The following is a 22,725-nucleotide window of genomic DNA, read 5'->3' on the forward strand; positions in this document are numbered from 1 at the left end:
GTTTGACTTCACCCCTAGAAGCGCACTCCATTGCTCTCTCGAGACAAACAGATGCCAGTAACAGCAGTTTGCCACAGTGTAAGAACTTGGGGAAACTGTGATTACTGAATAAGCCAGGATCTGAAGCCAGGCTCTGAAGCTGGTTTGCTCAAACAAAGTAGAGTTTGAACGTCCTTTGCTTCTCCCTTGCAGGTACAAAAGATGAAAGGGGTGAGGCTGTGAGACCGAGCCTAAGCCTGAGGCAGGAAACCATGGTTTCCAGTTATGTTTGAATCAGGTCTATAAGTTCAAAGCACAGGCTGCCCTGGCACTAAATATACCAATCAATATCATTTTAATCTGGATAGCAGGCTGTACCCAGCAATTAAAACAGTTTTAAGAGATACATAATGGACAGCTAAATCATATTTCTTCAGTTTGCAAGACAGCCTATGCAGTAAGGGCCAATCATTATCAGTTTTGTAAAACCAGCTTAGCTTTTCTACAGAACATCATAAAGTACATTCCGTGGCAGAATGACATTTATAACTACCATTGTATGGACAAAGAACAAACAAAACACACAGTCAACGAGTCTGGACGATGGTAAAACCTCCAAGCATATCTCTTTAGGAGGTAGAAAACTATTTTCTCACTCACAGCATATCACTTATTGATGCAAGGAATCTGCAACCGAATACTTGAGCAAAGGTTCATAGCCAGATCAGTCACAATGCCTCAAACAAGTGGACCGTGTCCACCCCGCTACTACATTCATGTAGAGAACAAGATGTTATGAATGGGTTGCCATTCTGAAAATTTATTGCCTGGTTATTTAAAAACACTTGGAATGGTGTTGGAGTACCATGGAAACTGCTTGTTTACAAGTATAGCATAGTTTAACCGTAAACAACATGAAAATCACTTGCCTTGATTCTTAAATTTTATTTTTTAATTCTTATTTAAAACAAAGTTGCACTTCATTTTGACATTTCCAATCTCAAGTATTGAAACTATTTTGGAAATGTGTGTCAGGTGGCTTCCTGTGTTGCTAAAATGTATTATGCTAGCCTCCACAGCACTCAATCAAATTTTAACCTTCGTGACTTACTGTAAGCAATGAATTATTTGAGCACATCAGTTTATGTAATTTTTATACCATTAATCTCAACCCTTTCAGTCATGGGACCAACCTAAAAAAGCCAATGGCAGCTAAAAAAGCCAATGCAATTCTGGGCTGCATCAATAAGAGTATAGCATCTAGATCAAGGGAAGTAATAGTGCCACTGTATTCTGCTCTGGTCAGACCTCACCTGGAGTACTGTGTCCAGTTCTGGGCACCACAGTTCAAGAAGGACACTGACAAACTGGAACGTGTCCAGAGGAGGGCAACCAAAATGGTCAAAGGCCTGGAAACGATGCCTTATGAGGAACGGCTAAGGGAGCTGGGCATGTTTAGCCTGGAGAAGAGGAGGTTAAGGGGTGATATGATAGCCATGTTCAAATATATCAAAGGATGTCACATAGAGGAGGGAGAAAGGTTGTTTTCTGCTGCTCCAGAGAAGCGGACACGGAGCAATGGATCCAAACTACAAGAAAGAAGATTCCACCTAAACATTAGGAAGAACTTCCTGACAGTAAGAGCTGTTCGACAGTGGAATTTGCTGCCAAGGAGTGTGGTGGAGTCTCCTTCTTTGGAGGTCTTTAAGCAGAGGCTTGACAACCATATGTCAGGAGTGCTCTGATGGTGTTTCCTGCTTGGCAGGGGGTTGGACTTGATGGCCCTTGTGGTCTCTTCCAACTCTATGATTCTATGATTCTAGGCCGTGAACCTGTGGGTGCCAATCCAACATCTGAAAATCAATGCTTTATGCCCCTTGTGGGAGCTTAATCCTGGAGTCCTAAATGAGATTATGGGTTCCTTTGTCTGGTGGCCAAAATTTGCAATACCAAGAAAAGAAGCAAATGGTAAATTTCTTGGGTAGCATCTAATGGTTGCATGAGTGCTATGCAATTTATGCAAGTGACTGCTCTCTTTCCCTCCTCTGGTCCCCGTAGCCCCCCGAACCAACCAAAAACTCTGTCCAAAGTGACACTCCTCCAAACAGTGGGGGCTGTGTCATACAGTGTTGCAGTGGGAAGGCAGAGTTCCCTGAAACTGAGCACGGGGATCTTGTGTCAGCAGAGCTCCCAGTGGAGTAAGATCCCTCTGCCCAATTTCAGGCAAATACACTGCCTCCACACACACACTGCGGTGGTATATGACAAAGGCCCCACTGCTCATGTCATGTGGGAGTGGCAAACCCACTAGAAAGCTTAACAGAGGGAAAGGCCCCAACCACTGGCCAAAGAGCCACCAATTGCTATTCAAGAAAGAACACTGATTATTTCAGGCTAGATATTAAATACCCACAGATAATTTCTTCTGGCCTTGAAAAACTAGTCTCCCTCTACTTTTTCCTTTACAGTGGTACCTCAGGTTACATACGCTTCAGGTTACAGACTCTACTAACCCAGAAATAGTACCTCGGGTTAAGAACTTAGCTTCAGGATGAGAACAGAAATCGCTTGACGGCGGTGGGACAGCAGTGGGAGGCCCCATTAGCTAAAGTGGTACCTCAGGTTAAGAACAGTTTCAGGTTAAGAATGGACCTCCAGAACAAATTAAGTTCTTAACCTGAGGTACCACTGTATTTCCCTTCTCTTTATCTTTTTTGTTACTATTGTGTATTCTGTTCCCCGCCTACCACCAAATCCTGATTTGCTCTGAACCACAGTTTCCCCTAATTTTGATGTAAAGATAAACTATGGGTAATTAATCCTGAAAAAGTCTTCAGTTGCAGTATGTGCAGAAGCGAAAGAGCTGGACAAGGGTGGAGGTGAGATTTTTGCTTATGTCCAAACCAGGCATTATTTCACTTTCAATTCACTTTTAATTTAAATACCAACTTTCTATATTGCTGTACAAAAGGCGGTTTGTGCTAGCTTGGGGGGCGGGTGGGTAATGTATTGTAAAACTACCCTGAAATAATAAGGTGTGGTATATAAATTGCACTCATTTCACATGCTAGCAAGGTTATGCTTAAAATTCTACAAGGCAGGCTCAAGCAGTATGTGGACCGAGAACTCCCAGAAGTGCAAGCTGGATTTAGAAGAGGCAGAGGAACCAGAGACCAAATTGCAAACATGCGCTGGATTATGGAGAAAGCTAGAGAGTTCCAGAAAGACATCTACTTCTGCTTCATTGACTATGCAAAAGCCTTTGACTGTGTCGACCACAGCAAACTATGGCAAGTTCTTAAAGAAATGGGAGTGCCTGATCACCTCATCTGTCTCCTGAGAAATCTCTATGTGGGACAAGAAGCTACAGTTAGAACTGGATATGGAACAACTGATTGGTTCAAAATTGGGAAAGGAGTACGGCAAGGCTGTATATTGTCTCCCTGCTTATTTAACTTACATGCAGAATTCATCATGCGAAAGGCTGGGCTGGATGAATCCCAAGCCGGAATTAAGATTGGCGGAAGAAATATCAACAACCTCAGATATGCAGATGACACAACCTTGATGGCAGAAAGAGAAGAGGAATTAAAGAACCTTTTAATGAGGGTGAAAGAGGAGAGCGCAAAATATGGTCTGAAGCTCAACATCAAAAAAACGAAGATCATGGCCACTGGGCCCATCACCTCCTGGCAAATAGAAGGGGAAGAAATGGAGGCAGTGAGAGATTTTACTTTTTTGGGCTCCATGATCACTGCAGATGGTGACAGCAGTCACGAAATTAAAAGACGCCTGCTCCTTGGGAGAAAGGCGATGGCAAACCTAGACAACATCTTAAAAAGCAGAGACATCCCCTTGCCAACAAAGGTCCGTATAGTAAAAGCCATGGTTTTCCCAGTAGTGATGTATGGAAGTGAGAGCTGGACCATAAAGAAGGCTGATCGCCGAAGAATTGATGCTTTTGAATTATGGTGCTGGAGGAGACTCTTGAGAGTCCCATGGACTGCAAGAAGATCAAACCTATCCATTCTGAAGGAAATCAGCCCTGAGTGCTCACTGGAAGGACAGATCCTGAAGCTGAGGCTCCAATACTTTGGCCACCTCATGAGAAGAGAAGACTCCTTGGAAAAGACCCTGATGTTGGGAAAGATGGAGGGCACAAGGAGAAGGGGACGACAGAGAATGAGATGGTTGGATAGTGTTCTTGAAGCTACCAGCATGAGTTTGATCAAACTGCGGGAGGCAGTGGAGGACAGAAGTGCCTGGCGTGCTCTGGTCCATGGGGTCACGAAGAGTCGGACACGACTAAACGACTAAACAACAACAACAAATATAAATCCCCCCAAACCCCTTTGCTTTCATCTATTTATGTTACCAACCAATACAAATACCAAGACAATTACATTATGTAAGAACAAAAAGTTCAGCAGTGAAGAAACATTCTAAATGCCAGCCTAGAAAATCTGTTGCCTGCTATCTAAAATCTGCAATGAAAGCAGTTTAGGCAAGTCTCTAAGGAAGTGAATTTCATGGGTTATATGGCCAGTAGGTTAAACATGGGGCATGATGCCTCTGAGTCTTACTCTTAAATTTAGGATGGATTGAAATCAAGAAAAAATTACTTGAAGTCACATTTCCCACTATACAATTCATACATTTCCTAAGTAACAGTACACATTAACTGCCATATACTAAAACACACCAGTCTGAAACTAAATAAAGCCTTTATGGTACCTAGGGGCATAATCCAAAACATATTGTCATACACCCATGCGCCATCAGCACTGCATAAATATATTTCCTAAGAGACAAGAGGAATAATTGAGAAATTAGTAGATTTCCAATTAGGATTACTGCATATATCCTAAGGGCCACAGTAACAGAGGTCCATCAAGCCTGTGGACCTGTGTGCAACCACTGCTCTCCAACTCCAAATTTGGAGATAGAGACTCTAGGGAGCCTAGCACCCAAATGGACAGGCCCAGCCCCTTTCTCTCGACAGCTGAAAGTGAAGGCTTGGGCTTGTTTTGGTGTTGGCATGCAAGGTCCCATCACCTCCACCATCCAGTACCAAAAGAAGTCAGCCCCAGCTTCACTTTTCAGAGTGACATTTGTTTTTAGCACTGGTCAGGCAAGTGCTCTTGAGCATCCCCCAAACTGAGTGTCAAAGTGTTTAGGAAACCTGTTGAAACTGCTGTCAATCAATTACATCTGCTAACTCCAGATAGACTTCTAAGATAATGCTGAAGAATCCTTCTCTATACCACAAAAGGTAGGAAGAAATCAACTTATATTCAAACAAACAACAAAACTATTCAGCTAGTTTACAGATTAATAATGTTATATAAACTGCTGCAATGCATTGCCTACTCTAGAATTCACATTTTAAAAGGCTGAGTATTTCTATTCATATACTTTCAGGATTCCAATAAAACATTCAGTGTATTTGCCTGACCAATTGTCTCAAGAAGAGATAGTATCCTACTGCAAATACGTCCAAGAAGACAACTGATCAATGCGATAACACATGTTTGATAAGTAACACAAGAATACCAAGACTTCAAAAAATTATGCAATATAAAAGACAGGAGATCTCATGAGTTAGCATACATGTGTTATCATATTGATTGGTTACCTTTCTGAAATTCAGAAGGCAATGCTGGTACAGAAGATTATACAAACATGAAATTTAAACGCGTTAAAATTAGTTAAAATGAAATAAAACAGAATGCAGCAATTATATTAATCACTATATTAAAGCCAGAACTAATGAGAAGTCACATATCTAAAAGGAGAACGTAGGGAGCTCTAGAATCAGTTGTGTGGTATAGAAAATATTTCATACTATTTCTCCATAGAAAAAACCCACTTTTAGAAACACATTGTTTCAAAACATTGATTAGTAACATGATAGATGAACCCAGTATGAGTTAAACTGAGCAGCTGGAATAGAGATAATTTGTTTGTTTGAACCAGGGGTGAGAACTCAGAGGCTTAGAGGGAGAGTGTGTCAGAAAGAAAATGAACTGATATTGATATATACGTTTGTGTGTGTGTGTGTTGTATTGTGTGTGTAACTTTGTATCAATGTAACATTTTTAACTGTAACTGTATTTTTGTAATATTTTGTTTAAGGAGAGAAAATGGGAGGTCTTTCCATCAGGCAAGAATAAATGCCTAGTGTTATGATGATTTCCAGCCACTGTTCTTCAAGCATGTAAAATCAGTAACTTTTCAGTAATTAATTCAATCTCTCTTTTTCTCCCTCCTGCCTGGAGTGGAGTCCCTATGACAGCTGGACGGAGTCTTGTAAGCCTCCTTCCAGTAACTCCTGCAGCCAAGCTGGTGCCAAATGTACTGCTCTGCTTTCCCTAGGACCACATCAGTGTGGCTGAGAGGGGAGTCGTGTCACCTGGGCAGCCCAGAACCTCCATACACACTGCCCAGGCTTGCACTCCCAGGGAAGTCACTTTGGTGTTTTTATTGCAGCAAAAAGAAGACTGGAGGCAGCAGTTACAAGTTGCCAGTCTCTGCAGCCACATCAGGTGCTGAGATTCTCCAGCAGTTTGACTTCACCCCGGAAGCACACTCCACTGTCTCCCAAGACAGCTGGATGCCAACATTAGCATATGCTATTGAACTGACGTGTTTGAAACTTTTACAAGCATTCCAATCAAAATAATTTCCAATGGTTTCCAGTTTGGATCTGGCATATGCTAGGAGGCAATATCTGCACGACAGTAACATATATACCATGCATTTTGGACCATACTGTTACAAGCACTTTTGTCTTACGCCACAAGTTTTCAGCTCGTGTCTGCACAAACTGTAGTGCAGCCTACAGGGTGTTTTTTTCCTTCTAACAATAATCACTGCAGTCAAACTTGTCTGGCTAGTCCTATCAAGCTGTCACACAAGGCAACATTTCAGGTGCCTCTCATTTCAAAATTGTTTGCCAAGCCTTAGTCGCATGAACCTGGATACTTTTGGGACAGGTTCTTAAGGAGTTCCAGAAAGCATTCCTTATTATCTGCACTGTATCTATTTGTATCTGTTATTTTATTTAATAACTTTATGTGTTCCCATTCAATATGCAACATGTTAAAATAATTTAAAACCGCACAAAATAGCAGGACTATACACAAATGATATTAGCAATGTGAACCACAGTCCACGATTAATACGCTATAGTTTAATACAACATTGTTTAGTATTTTGTGTGAACCAGGCCATTATGGAAACCTGCTTGTATGATTTGTCATTAACATGTGATTGTTGTTAACATTTTAAATACCAATTTTTATTAATTTTCAGTTTATACATCTCAAAATAAACATTTTACATAATACCATGTAACAATTGACTTCCTCCCTTCCCTTTTCATGCTTCATTTTACTTATATATCATTCCTGCATATTTCACTATAGCCAATCTAATCATTTCTCCGTTTAACATCCTTCAAATATTTACCATACTGTTGAATTTATCTAAATGCTACCAGCAATTATATTCTAAATATTCCACTCCTCTTTGAATAAAGATTCTTCTTGCTCTTTTATTCTATAGGTTAAACAAATTCTATCATCTTAAATTTCCAATCTTCCTTATCAGGGATCTCACTCACTTTCCATCTTCAGGCTAGCAAAATTCGAGCTGCTGTGGTTGTGTACATAAACATTTTTTTTCTCACAACTGGGAACTTCAGACTTAAGTATTCCTAACAAAAAGGCCTCAGGTTTTTGGGGGGAATGTTGTTTTAAACATTTTTTAAACTCATTGTAGATCATTTCCTCATAGCCTTTAACCTTTTTAACCACCCTGAGACCTCTGGGTATAGGGCGGTATATAAGTACATATGGAAAAATGTTCCTTCCGTTTCTCTGCATTACCAGCACAGATCTGATCCAACTTTGTACATCTTGACCAACCTACTCACTGTTAAAGGCCATCTGTGCATCATTTTCATACAAGTCTCTTTTAAAGTATAACATGCAGTAAATTTCAAATCATTCCTCCAGAATTTCTCCCAGAGGTTTAGGTCAATGTTATGCCCTATATCTATTGCCCAGTGTGTCACTGAAGCTTTTACTAACTCATCTTTTGGTTCCCCTCTAATAAAAATTATACGTTTTTGACAATTTATCCTTATTCCATAATAATTCTCTTTCAAACTGAGCTTTGATCTGGAAACCCATTTTTAAAAAATCTAATTTAAACATTTCATATATTTGATGATACTGTAACCAATGTGTAATTTGGCTCCTTACTTCTTCCATTGGTTTCAATCGAGGTTCACTCCCTGTAAATTCCAACAGATCTCTGTATGTAGCCCATTGTCTATCCATGTTAATTCTCTTGATTGTGAGTCTTTTCTACATTTATTTACTTCTCCAAACTTTTTAAATTCATCTAAAACCTTGGGAATGCTTACATTAGGTTGTTCCACATTAGCTTTACATTAGGTTGTTAGGGCCATGTCATCCGCAAAAGCCTTTAATTTATAAGTTCTACACCATGGGTAGGCAAACTAAGGCGCGGGGGCTGAATCCGGCCCAATCGCCTTCTCAACCCGGCCTGTGGACGGTCCGGGAATCAGCGTGTTTTTATGCCTCTCTGGGTTATTTGTGGGGCCTGCCTGGTGTTTTTACATGAGTAGAATGTGTCCTTTTATTTAAAATGCATCTCTGGGTTATTTGTGGGGCATAGGAATTCATTCTTCCTTTCCTTTTCAAAATATAGTCCGGCCCCACACAAGGTCTGAGGGACAGTGGAAAAGTTTGCTGACCCCTGTTCTACACCCTACGATTCCTTCTGATCATTGAGCTGCAATATATACATGAAAATCTAAAAGGACTTTTCCATTCACTTCAACGGAGAGGACAGCTTTAGGTGAGCAGTGCTGGATCTCGTAATGAAAAGCAATGCCACTTGAGCAGGAATTCCTTGTGTTTGCCAGGTTTAAAATGTGGCTCTTGACTGTAGCATCAATATTACTACTGTACAAAAATAATCTGTACTGAAGGTGAAATACTTCAAGCCATTACCTGAATACTTTGACTGAAGACATGCTGTCACTACAGATTTAGATAGCATTATTTGCATCTATGCAGAATTCTTCCAGCATCCCAGCTGCTTCAGGTCACCATCTCTACCCTGTCACCCTCTGCCAATTGGACACTCTGTTCGTTCGTTCTTGTTCAAGGACTAGCTTTGTTCTCGTTAATTTGTGACAAGCAAATCTAAGTAAGAGGCTGCACGCTTTGTGTTTAGATCAGATCCTTTTCTAAGAATTTCAAGTGCAAAGCAGAGCAAAGTGACAGACTGGCACGCCTGTTAAAAAGGTCACATATAACCTTTGGACTGCTGGATGCTCATAGAGTAGACAACTACTAGCAGTTTAATATGTGAACCCGAAACGTTGAAGAAAACTTCACCATCTGCATGCAGTTGGTAGGTGCCAATATACAGCTGATTGACTTATTCTATGTTGGATGGGTGGGAATTGGTTTCTTCATGCTACTTGTTAGGCAATTAATTAAATAATAATAATCAAAAAATGCCTTTGATAAACAGTATTTTGATAAGCAGCTCCTGACATGACAGCAAAGTTGTCCAGCAGGCTAGAGTGAGCTAGTGTCCTGGCAACCCCAAGTGTTCCAAGTCATGTTCCAATCTCTTAAAAACTATGAAAGAAATATGTTATCTTCTGGAATCAGAGCTTTATGAAGCCACTTCTTTTCCTCCTGCAAATGTGTTGATTGTGTTGAAAAATGATAGGAAAGCAGGAAAAAAAGAATTCTGACCTAGAGGTTCCAAGGTTCAATTTTGTAAGCAGTGTTGCCAAACAGGGATCACTTATTGACACTTAACTATACATATATTTTGAAAATACATGTGAGTGTTTAGACCCTGCCTTTAATTCTTCACTTGCTGCTGCTATTTTAAGCAATCTCCCCTGGGAACCCTCAACTCTAATGAAAGAACGCAATACCTTGCAATGCTTTTGCCCCATGTTAGAGCAGCACCAAAATACACTGCCAACACTTTATAGCTAAAGTGGAAAACATGCTTGCTGGAGAATGACATTGGATGGACCATCCTGTTTCTAATCAGAATGTGATTTCAAGGAAGGTAGTATTGACATAGCTGAAGACCTTTTACACGTTTATCCTTTTAATGTAAAAAAATGTTAAAGGTAAGGCTGAAAATATAAGAGAAAGATATATAATCTGTTATATCATTTAAATGAAAACTTACAAACCCACCAGCTGTTTGTACTGCACCAAGGCCACATCAGCATGATTTTACTGAAAGGAAACATCTTTCCCCAGTTCAGAAAAATCTGTCAAATTAATCTGTTAAAATAGAAAGTGAAAGCTACCGAAATCCTCCCTGCACTTGCACCACAGGTGAAGCTGCAGCTTGATCTTATGCTGAACATCCATGTTTATGTTTACCAGAACATCCAAATTGAGCCACTGTAATTAGAGTGGGTGAGATCCAATCTAGTTTTGGCCAATAAAACAATAATATCTTATCTGTACTGGTAAGCAAACAGTCTATCTTATGGGACAATGATGCTCTAAATGTCCAACCAGAAAAATGATTCACTGTGCACCAATTTTAATTTCCCAATATTGTTTCTCGTAAAAAGGAAACTGCAATACGTTTTTTATAAATTACAGAACTGTAACAATCTAGTCTCAAGATGCTCATAGCATGGTGAAAAAATCTAGTATTTAAGAATTGGTTCAAACTACTAAGACACCAGGGATGCTAAAAAAAAAAAAAAAAAAATCATATGGTGATATTAAGAATAGACAAAACAAGAAAACACAAGTCACCAAACTGCCAAAGGATTTTTAAAGGAAAAGAAAAGAAAAGAAAAGAAAAAGTTATGTCTACTACTTTTTTGTTGGAGGTTGGTTCAGTGCTCGCTCTCTCTCTCTCTCTCTCTCTCTGTTCAATTATTTTTAAAAAGCAAACTGGAAAATCATTTAGGAAAAAGCAAAGAAGGTAAAAAAGGCTGGGCACGTTTGAGAGAATATGATTGCCATAATCAATGGGTATTCCAATACCACAAGACAGAAGCTAAACACCACAGGACATGAAAAATGTAAACAGATACTCCACAATTAAAATAAAGAAGTTTAAGTCTCCAAATTAGTTATAATCAAAGAAATGTAAGGTATAGTCCAGTTATGCTAGAAACTGACAAGGTGAAGCATAGATCAGGGCCTACTAATTTAACTTTGACATGAATGATAACAAACTATGAAAATCATAGTAATCAACCACCATGACAAATCAATCTGCTTTCATTCTTTAGACAAAGTTAACGGCAGCTGGTAAGGAGACTGCAGTGGACATGGGATACATCAGTTAGGATGACAGCAAAGCTCTGCACAATATTTCCTCAATAAAACTAGAGAAATTTGGCCAGCAAAAACTACAATAAATTCAAAATCATTAATAGTAGGCAAACTATTTTAAAGACACATTTAAACTCCTCTGAAAATTATTTAATTTTCTGAAGTGGAATCTGTTGTTAAAGCAATTATATGCACTAAAGCTTCTCATAAACCCAGTTTCCTATATGTACTGTAGCATCAGGGACTGTTCCCTAGCCAGAGTTCAGACATATGTACAAACTTCTGTAAAATTATATATCCAATGAACATGAGCACAATGAAGGACCCATTCATTCAAGCAAGCGGTCTTCCCACACACCACATGTGACTATGTACTCAATCATGAATGTATCAAACCCCCCTTTTAAAATCTTCTAAGCTAGTGGTCATCACCACATGTTGCGACAGACAATTCCACAAATTAATTGTTGTGTGAAGCAGTTCTCCTTTGTCAATTCTAAATCACTACTCATTTTCACTGGATACATAGTTCTAGTATTTTGAGGGGGATAAAAACATTCATATGATATGTAAGCTATGATCATTCCCCCTGCCACATTATTCAACTTTCTTCTAACCTAGAAAGCTCCATTCCCTAATAATTTTAGTTGCCCCTTTTTAGCAAATGTGTACATTTTAGCTGTACATTTTATTTTTTTTGAAAAGCAATAAAATAACTGTGCACAGTATTCCAAGTGTAGCCACATTATGATCCTGACAGTTTACTGCACGTAAACTGCAGTACTGGATGTATATTATTCAGATAATCCTTACAACAAGCCAGCAAGGCAGTGCACCCCGGGCATCATACCACCTGTCCTGGTATGCCCCATGGAGGACCTTATGGTCTGCAAATAACAACAGCCTGAAGATTCCGGGCCCCAGAGAGATTAGACTGGCCTTGACCAGGGGCTTTTCGGCCGTGGCCCCGGCCTGGTGGAATGCTCTCTCACAAGAGGCCAGGGCCCTGCGAGATTTGACATCCTTCCGCAGGGTCTGCAAGAAGGAGCTTTTCCGCCAGACCTTCGGTCAGGGTTCAGTCTGATTCTTTGTATAAGAACAAGCACGAAGCAGGTTTTCCAGCCCGCTCACAGGTCCTTATAATATCAGTGGAAACAGTTGGTCCTGGCGAGTATTAACCACTTTCAAATTTAACCTGAGGATTGTCATTTGCCAGCTTTAATTTTAATTTATTTGAATTAATTTTGGGGTGCATTTTAATTGATTGATTGTTTTTATGCATATTGTATTATTTATATGATGTTAGCCGCTCTGAGCCCAGCTCCGGCTGGGGTACAAATAAAATTTATTATGATTATGATTATTAGGAAGCTGAGGTTGACAGGCAAGGACTTTCCTAAGACCACCTTGTGAATGTAGCAGAAATTAATTCTTAAGCAGTGAATACAACTCACACTCTTACATTCCACACTAAACCAGAACTAAAATAACTAGGATGCTCACCCCGCTCTGGCTGCTCCCGGAAACCTAAATGTTAATATACCGTATTTTTCGCTCTATAAGATGCACCAGACCACAAGACGCACCTAGTTTTTGGAGGAGGAAAACAAGAAAAAAAAAATTCTGAATCTCAGAAGCCAGAACAGCAAGAGGGATCACTGCACAGTGAAAGCAGCGATCCCTCTTGCTGTTCTGGCTTCTGGGATAGCTGTGCAGCCTGCATTCACTCCATAGGATGCACACATATTTCCCCTTACTTTTTAGGAGGGGAAAAGTGAGTCTTATAGAGCAAAAAATACGGTATTTCCCACAGGGCTCTGTATGTTTATGGGCAGGGATATGTGTCTCTTATATCCCATGTAAGCCAAATGAAATTAATCACACAGTTAACATTCAATTCATTCCTGAAGAAAATGTTTAAGATAACTTTCATCAAAAAACCAGAAGCCTTTTTTACTAGGGCTAACAGGCGATGAAAACCAAAAGATTTAAAAAGACTATTTATGTATGCGACAACAGCCACAAGAATGCTACTCGCCCAGAAGTGGAAGGAAGAGAAAGTTCCAACCAAAGAAAAGTGGATAACCAAGATGATGAACTATGCTGAAATGGCAAAGATGACCATGACGATCAGACACCAAGATGAAAAAAAATTTAGTCAAGAGTGGAAAAAAATTATAGAATATCTTAAAGACAGCTGTAGATACTTAAAAACATTAGGAGGATTGTGATAACACTTATAATGTAATATGATTTAAAGTAAAAAAAGGAGATAAAATGAATTAGAAAAATGTAATTAGATGCAAAAATAGGGGGAAAACCGGAAGTGGGGGTTGGGGAAGTTTGAGGGCTCTAAGTAATCCCAGAAGTGTAGAAATTGAAAATGATGTGAATGTATAAGAATATTGTTTTAAAAATGGAGGGGGGGACATTTAAAAAACCCACACACACTCAATTCATTCCAACACAACTTCTGCAGAATCAAGGCCAGTGCCTTGACACAATGTGAGCACATACACAGGAACAATATATACACTTTTAAAAGTACAAATTGTGTCTGGATGGTAACTTTGAAATAATGCCAAATTTGGGGAGGCGTGATTTAGAGGTTTTAGCAGCAATCTAGTTTCCCAGTCCTGAACAACCAAAGCTATTTTGTCACTCCACTGTGAAAACACAACAAAGCCACAGTATACCAATAGTTAGATTCTGTGCAAATTACATGGGTTTGTATTAACAACTGTTTTGTGCATACACAATTACTACTTAACACTGTAGAGGAGCTGCAGTAGTAGGCAACTTCCTTGTTTTAATATATTCTCAACTCTGAGGCCTCAGTTGTGCTGCTAGGGATGATGGGAGTTGTAGTCCAAAATATCTGGAGGACACCAGACTGGGGAAGGATTATTAAAGCATGCCCAGGCTGCTCCTTGTAGGTTTGCCAAGGAGCACCAGAGATTCAAAGGGCAAGAAGTAAAGCTCAGTGGCGTAGCGTGGGGGGTGCCAGGGGTGCCGGCCGCACCGGGCGCAACATCTGGGGGGGCGCGCTCGCTGCCTCCGGAGTCGCCGAAGAGCCTCGGGCGCAGGCTGTAGCAGAGCCCCATGTCTCGTGGAACCGACGAGCTGTGCGCGCGCCCGGGCTGAAGGCGTCCGGCAGGCAGCGGCTCTCAGCCCCGCGCGTCAGGGCCGCGGAGGACGTGCCAGGCAGCCCCTCCTCACAGCCCCGCCTCCGCTGCTGCTGCTGCTGCTGCAGCTGCTGGGCCATGTTGCATTTTCCTCGCCTCTCTGCCCCCCTCCTCCTCTGGGCAAGCGGCGTGGTTTGGGCGGCAGCGCCAGCAGCAACTCGACTCAGATCGGCAGGTTAGGGGTTGGGGGGGGCGCAAATTACTTGCCTTGCCCCGGGTTAGGGGGCGCAAATTACTTGCCTTGCCCCGGGTTAGGGGGCGCAAATTACTTGCCTTGCCCCGGGTGCTGACAACTCACGCTACGCCGCTGGTAAAGCTTATGTAAAATGGAGGACTGTTGGTTCTTGGCTTCTTTCAAGTTGTCCATATATCCCCAATGATTACTATATTTACTTATTTTTTTAAATTCATTAATATACAGTGGTACCTCAAGGTTAAGTACGTAATTCATTCCGGAGGTCCGTTCTTAAATGGAAACTGTTCTTAACCTGAAGCACCACTTTAGCTAATGGGGCCTCCTGCTACCGCCGTGCCACCGGAGCACGATTTCTGTTCTCATCCTGAAGCAAAGTTCTTAACCTGTAGCACTATTTCTGGGTTAGCGGAGTGTGTAACCTGAAGCGTATGTAACCCGAGGTACCCTCAGGGCAAGAAGGTTTTTGAGAATTCTTACAGACAGTTTGAGGAGGGAGAGGCCACCTTAGCTGGACCACTGGGCATTAGATGGTGGCCAGTTCTCCAGTCTATTCTGTCTCTTCTCTCCCCAGTATAGGTATGTTGTGGGTTGGAGAACCAATAGCACATGGACTAGCAATTTTTGTGCTGTTGATTTGAAGACTAAATTAGTTATCCAAGTACTGCTGCTGAGGCTGCACATCTCCCTCACCCCGATTCATTTAAGTGGCCTTGTATAGGTTCCAACTTGATTCTATGAAGTTTTCTGATAGTTAAATCTAGCTTTATTGATCAAATACATATTTTCTATTTTTAAAAAATGAGTGTTCTTTAAATTAGCACTCCTGACTAAGCGGTCCTTGCAAAGTAAAACATTTCTGAAACTAATCACAATTGCCCTTCCAACATAACACACCACAGAATTACTTAACAGGTCCGGAAAATATTTTAGTACTCAAAATGTACTAACAACTGTAACCCTGATCAAAGTGCCGTATTTTTCGCTCTATAAGATGCACCAGACCACAAGACGAACCTAGTTTTTGGAGGAGGAAAACAAGAAAAAAAATATTCTGAATCTCAGAAGCCAGAACAGCAAGAGGGATCACTGTGCAGTGAAAGCAGCAATCCCTCTTGCTGTTTTGGCTTCTGTGATAGCTGCGCAGCCTGCATTCGCTCCATAAGACGCACACACATTTCCCCTTACTTTTTAGGAGGGAAAAAGTGAGTCTTATAGAGCAAAAAATACGGTACTAAGTGTGATCTCAAGAAGGACAATTAAATCTGGAACAAGCAAAACAGATATTACTACTGTTGTGATGGACATTAATTACCCTTATGGAGACCTGATTTGCATTCAATGCGGAGCCAAACCATAGCTTAACAACAAGCAAGCATGCAGGTTCTCAGAGAGAATATTGCGGCCACTTTGCTCCTGCTCCAATCCTGTTTGTGCCATGCTCCTGTAAAGTTAAGCCACAGTTTGGCTTTGTGTTATAACTGAACCAAGACTCATGGTTTATTTCGCTCCTGACAAAACATGAGCTACAGCCAAAGTTTGTTCTATGGTTTACTGCTCATGGTTAAATCTGCTCCCACCCCAAAGCCCAGGTTCAGGTATAACACTAAGCCGAACTGCAACTTGGCTGATAGCAGCACTGTAGTATCAGGCCTACAAGGAGAACAAAGCAGCCACACTCTTTTCCCTGGGAGCCCATACATCTCCTTGTTCATACTAAGACACATTACACTGGCTTAGTGTTATGTGTCAACTCTAGGCCATAAACTGGGTAAATGCATGTACTGGCCTCAACGAAGAGGTAAAATTTCTAAAAATACCCTCAACAATCATGCCCTAGAAAAATTGATCATGAAACTGACCAGAGGGGAAGTGACCCTGGACTTAAGTATATCCTAAATGATATATTAATATCCTAAATGATATTAATGACTTAGTGAGAGATACAAGCATTGCTAAACTGATGGGAAACAGAGACCATGTTATCAAATTCAACATATATGCATCAGCAAAACGGCCAATAAATAATAGGAAAATATGATAATGGTTTTAGACAAAAACTAGCCACTGGATCAAGCTTACAATGCCCTCAAAATATTAATTTCAGATTTAAAACAGATTTGGCTTGCAAACATAGGCCTTTGCAAGACCCTACATCTGCCCACTTCACTGACCAGTCTATGAATGGAAAAACCTTTGCATGTCAGACTCACCTTCTCTACAGAGTCGCATTGCTTCTCGGTTTTTCCCATATTCCTTGAAATTTTCTTCCAAGGTTGCTCCTATGTGACAAACAAAAATAAGAACTTCAGTTTAAGGAGTCCTTGTGGAATGGTGACTATGGACCAAATGACATGCTAGACACTGTTTTTGCCAACGTTAATACGAAACATTTGTTCCAAGGATAGCTATAAAATACATTTGCTGCAAAAGTATACAACACATCCTTTCCCCTCATCTCACATAAGCAAGGTAGCTAAGAATGGGTGAATTCATTTGATAGACGAAACAGAGGTAAGGTAGAAAAAACAGCTCCAATCACAGACACCTACTTAAACATAGTACATACAGTGGCACCTCAGTTTAAGAACGACCCTATTTATAAACTATTCAGTATACGAACTCCACAAAACTGGAGTAGTGTTCCGGTTAGCAAACTTTACCTTGGTCTACGAACGGAAGCTGAACAATGGAAGGGTACATACAGCGGGAGGCCTCATTAGGGAAAGCGCGCCTCAGTTTAAGAACGGCTTTGGTTTAAGAACGGACTTCCGGAACGGATTAAGTTCGTAAACCGAGGTACCGCCGTACTTAACTTCTCACCGTCAGATATAAGTCACCACTGCAGCAAGTCCCTAAGCATAAAAGCTGAATGCACTACAACCTCAAAAGATCCATGCAAATAATTTGATAGATAGATGGGTTGCATGCACCTGTATATACTTTTATTTGGAAACACTTCCCATGTGACCATTTTCATTCACAGGCAGCCGATGTAAGTCAGTCCCCCAAATACCTTATTAGTCATGGGAATGACTTGTAGGAACACACAAGTGAGCACATATTTTAAGATGTAAAAAAGCAAAAAGCACATCAATTAGCAAGCCATGTACAGTTATTATATTAAACAACTTTAAATATTCAGAATAATGCCTTCCTAACAGAGAGTGGTAAACACATTAAAGTCTTTTGCTTGATGTGGCTTTTGTGTTCCAGCTCAGAGCACCTGTAAACAAAAACTGCAACATAGAAATGGCCCTAACAGAGACAAAATACCTGGAAGCGTGCAGCTGCTCTCTTGGAGCAGAACATACCCTAAATCTGCTCTCAGTTGAGGAAGCATACCTATACCTAAGGATTGGAGAGCAGCCTGTCACAGGCACACTAAGGATTACCCACATGCAGATAAACCTCGAAGAGCGGCAGGGTGGAGTTGGCTCCGGGTGAAACCTGGATCTTCCTGGCCAATCACCGCAACTCCCCACCTATCTCCGAGCCTGGGACAGATTCCGGGGACAAGAGGAAGGCTGGAGCGCCTCCCCCGCCCGGTCCCCGCAAGCGACCAGCTGGGTTAACCCCTTGGCTGCCGGGCCGGACCCCTCTCCTCTCCTGTCCTTCCCTCCCCCATCCACCTCTCACCGTCGTTCCCGTGAAGTTTAGCAGCATCGACCCAATGGCTCCAGGGCTGCCCCAGCATCGCCTCCGGGCTGGGCAAGGACTTGCGCTCCCCGACCGTCGCCATTGCCGCGCTGGTGGCTGGGGTCGTGCTCGCGGCAGCAGTGCTGGCGGGGCCGGGGCCGATCTCGCCTCCGCCTCCACCTCCTCCTCCGCCGCCGCCTCCGTGCCGGGGCCGCCGCTGCTGCCTGCTGGCCGCCGCCGCCGCTCTGCGTTGCTCCCCTCTGACGTCAGCCACGGCCCGCGCCGACATTCTTTCCGCTGCTACAATGTAACGAGAAAAGTCATCAGGCTCTTTAAGGTGGCGCCGCCGCTTAAGGAAGCTCCGGCAGAATTCCCCTCTCGCCAGGCGGAACCGGGGCTGCCGCTACGGGCGCAAGGCTGGCAGGGGCAGAAGCGGCACCAGCAAGAGGCCTCGCGCCGCCTTTGTTTCCAGTTTTCCATTAACCCGCCGCTGCAGGTTCATAATCATCGGCCCGGAGAAGCGAACCAATGGGCTTTTCTTTTTTCCCCCCTTTCCCCCGCTGCAGCTATTGTGGAAAAGGCGACGACCAGCACGATCGCCGTCATCGGGGATCCCGAGGAGACAGCCGGGATCGCGAGGCGCTTCCTTCCAGCAGCCCAATGCGAGACCCGCGGGGCGCCGGTTCCGAGGGCGCCATGGAAGCGGCCTAGAGCTGGACCGCGCGGCCCCGCGAACTCCAGAAACTTCAGTGAAAGGAAGTCGGTTAATTTTAGGAGTCTCGCAAAGCTCCGCGCATATTATCCCAGTCGGGCCCCCGCCCCGCCGCTTCCCCCTTAAGCAGAGGCAGGCTCTTAAAGGCACAGGGGCCCTTTCCCACACAGCCAGGAAGCCCGGGAGGCAGCTCTCCCCCCCCCACTCGCCGTCCCCGCACCGCCCGATTGAGTCTAGTTTCCACAAACGCGTAACCCACCGAATCTCCTCTCATGACACACACTGCTCAACCCCGCACTCTTCTTTTTAGGCGCTCCCGGGAGTCCGTCCCCTCTCGAGGCTACCTTAACGCCAGACGCCTCCCTCTGGGCTCCCTCCCACCTTAAAAGTTTTCAACGTCAAGCACAGGGACGGAGGCTGAGTAGGAAACAAGCAGGAAACTAACCCCATCTATGTAACTCATCTCCCGCCCCCAGCGCTGTCGCGGACACCTTCCTCTCACAAATGTCATCCGCCGATCTTGCCTTAAAAGGTCTCATTTAATATTTAAATCGCTCCGCTCCGGCGCACCAATGGGATGCGGCGCACGGCGACTTCCTCGTCGAAAGAGGCGCCGCGCACTCCCAGAGCGGGGCTTTATTATCTGTCAAAAGCATGAATGAAGACCGAGATTGCCAATTCCCCCCCCGCCCGCCCTTACCCCACCCACCACCTCCAATGCTAGGGAGTTAAAGAAAAGAAGCGCCAGAAAAAAAAAGGGGGGGGGAATCTCTCTCTCTCTCTCTCTCTCAAAATAAAAGGTTAACCGCTTTAAAAGATGATCAGGAAGAAATATTATTCAGACAGACCCTTGCTTAACCCTTTCATTGTCCTCAGAGGAACTGTGCTTGCAACTTCGCAATTTTGTACTGTTCTCAGTCTCAAAGTGAAATCTAGTGATATTAATCCTTACGTCAAGTATTCAAAAGGTTTTACTTCTTCCAGTGAGGACAAGAATGGTTTTACAGCAACCGTCTTCTTTATAGGAGGTTATCATTACACAGCTTTTGCAATGTATATTTTTTGCAGCATCTGCACAAATTTTCTTAGAATATTACCTTAGAATATTTTATTTTAGTATACTTCGGTGGATCACAAAACACTTTGGTATAAAAGAACTCAAGACACATAAATACACACTCAGTCATTCAAGACACACTCAGTCATTCAAAAATGTCATCAATACATACATAGATACTGAGAGTATACTCAGCAGACTGAGCACCTAACTATTTGAAAATAAAACTGGGCCACCCACAAATAAGGTAGTGGTTTCTAAATTATTAGGGGACTCCCTTGCCACGCAGAAGTGAAAAAGTAAATACTAAAAAAAAAAACAACTCCTAATGTAGATCTAGTGGTCTCCAAGAGCTATAGCTTGGTGAGTTCAGTTCAAGAAGAGTGTTACTTGGGGGGTGGGAGGGAATTGGCTTAAAAGCTTATCACCTCCTAGAGGTTTGCTGTCTGAAGTACTGAACAGAAACATTTGATGTGGATCAGGATATATTGCAACATCTAACTGCAGGTCCCACTTACATTTTAGAAAATAGTAGGCATTTTTTTAAAAAAAATAGGTCTATCCTGAGAGTGCTAAAAACCACACATCATGAACCAATAAGATATTCATATGTAAAATGCATGTGCTGAAATGCTCTTCTTACTAACAAGTTTGCTCAAATTTAGCACACCAAGCAATATGCGCTGCTTATTCAACATGCTCTGTATTTCAAAACCATGTTCATGCCTTATACACCCAAATCACGAACAAACTCTGTGATAATATATTATCATAAGCATTATATACCCTTTGTAATTATCAATATACACATCTACCGTGTATTTGTGAAAGTGAAATTGATTTCTGATTTCTATAGAATTTACGTCTATGTAAGTACATAGCCATGGAGATTAATCTTACACAGGTTTCCTCAGAAGTAATTCAGTGGGGCAGAGGGCTGTTTCCAACTAGGTCCTACTCAGAGTAGATATGTTGAAATTGATGACGATGACTCATTAAGATGCATAAATTTCAATGAGTCTACTCTGAGTAGCTGGATACAACTCATACAGCCAAATCCTGTATTTACTGGAAAACTCGTAATCTCTGTGTTCAATGGGGCTTACTGTCAAACAAAAAACAGAGGAATGCACCTTACTGGCACAAAAATACAAATTATTTTTTCTACATTATCTTTAGCAAAAAAGATATGAAAGGCTGTATGTCAGCTCTTTGTACCAGTAGTGTTTTATTTACACTTGGGAGCGGGAGAATGTCTCCTTGGCAAGACAGGAAAGATATTCATTGCCAATTTTTCTACTGGCATCTGATAGGCTTTTCTTATTACACACCCCAAATGGTCTTAAGAGACAGTTGGCAGAATACTGTGTTTACTGAAGAATCATTGACTATTAATTATATGAAACAAAGTTTATCTGGTAAATAATGCTAGATTATCTCAAAGAGTAACCGCCATGTAGATTTTTCTACTTTCAAGAATAATACAGCTAACTGACTATATAATAATACAGTTAACTGACTATATAGTTATTAGTTATCACGAGGATAAATGTACCTGAATCTACACTAAAGTTTTATAAAGTATGAACACTATGACAGTTTGACACATAGATGGCTCAATGGCATGGAGAATGTCCATGCCACAGCCACATGTTACAGGAGCGTCAACTGAATAGAGCAATAGCAAAACTGCTCCACACATTGAAGTTGCTGTGTGGAGTAGTCACCGTGTGGAATAATCACTGTGCGGAGGCTATTTCAAGCAGTGATGACTACAAAGTATAAAGAATATGTAATGAAACAGATGAGGCACCTACAGAGCCTTTGATCACCACCTATAAAAAAACCCCTGTCGAAGAAGAATCATACACCATTTTAAGTATACAGTACTTTCATTAATACCATAGGCTCATAAGCTTTTAAATGTTTGGGTTTAAGTTACAACTTTTTTGCTACCTCATGATTTAATTAAGTTGCTGGAAGCCCAGTAATCACATACATACAGTATCTGTTCAGTCAGTGTACGTTACTAATGTATGGGATGATGAGGTGTCTCAAGTTCAACAAACACTGAATTTCTAGGTCCACAAGCAAATTCTAAAGCAGTGGTGGCTAATCTGTGGCACTGTGGATGTTATGCTGAACAACAACTCTCATCAACCCTGACCATTGGCTATGTTTGCTGAAGCTGATGGGAACAGTAGTTCAGCATAACCTCTCGATGGCCACAGGTTAGCCCCCCCCCCCCGTTCTAAAGTGTTCCAGGTCCCTATTAACACTCAGCCACTGGACAAAGGCTGTCTAGCACCATTTTGACAGTACAGTCAAACCTCAGTTGTCGAACATAATCCATTCCGGAAGCCCGTTCAGCTTTTGAAATATTCAACAACCAACTTGCAGCTTCCGATTGGCTGCAGGAACTTCCTGCACTCAAGCGTAAGCTGCGTCAGGCGTTCGACTTCCAAAAAATGTTTGAAAACTGGAGCATTTACTTCCGGGTTTTCGGTGTTCGGGAACCAAATCATTTGAAAACGGAACCGTTCGGGAGCCAAGGTTTGACTGTACAGCAGATCAGCTAATGCAATCAA

The 22,725-nt window shown here is 42.0% G+C and overlaps 2 protein-coding genes across 4 annotated transcripts in view; both read right to left on the reverse strand.

Moving 5' to 3' along the window:
- The window catches only part of LOC308471633 (uncharacterized protein C3orf49), a 303,591-nt gene that overhangs the window by 235,164 nt on the left and 45,702 nt on the right, over nucleotides 1-22,725 (reverse strand). The window lies entirely within an intron of this gene.
- The window catches only part of ATXN7 (ataxin 7), a 94,387-nt gene that overhangs the window by 45,661 nt on the left and 26,001 nt on the right, over nucleotides 1-22,725 (reverse strand). For 2 of the 3 annotated variants that reach the window (XM_080995693.1, XM_080995692.1), the window contains exons 3-4: nucleotides 18,369-18,668; nucleotides 16,943-17,011 (exon numbers count right to left, since the gene is read on the reverse strand). In XM_080995693.1, the coding sequence (XP_080851819.1) occupies nucleotides 16,943-17,011; nucleotides 18,369-18,657 (358 nt within the window). In that variant the 5' untranslated portion in view covers nucleotides 18,658-18,668. Of the gene's footprint in view, nucleotides 1-16,942; nucleotides 17,012-18,368; nucleotides 18,669-19,339; nucleotides 19,491-22,725 lie in introns of those variants that run through there. The other variant, XM_080995694.1, reaches the window with a different exon arrangement.

The sequence above is a fragment of the Podarcis pityusensis genome, assembly GCF_964106645.2.
Source record: "Podarcis pityusensis genome assembly, chromosome: 2".
Lineage (NCBI taxonomy): Eukaryota > Metazoa > Chordata > Lepidosauria > Squamata > Lacertidae > Podarcis > Podarcis pityusensis.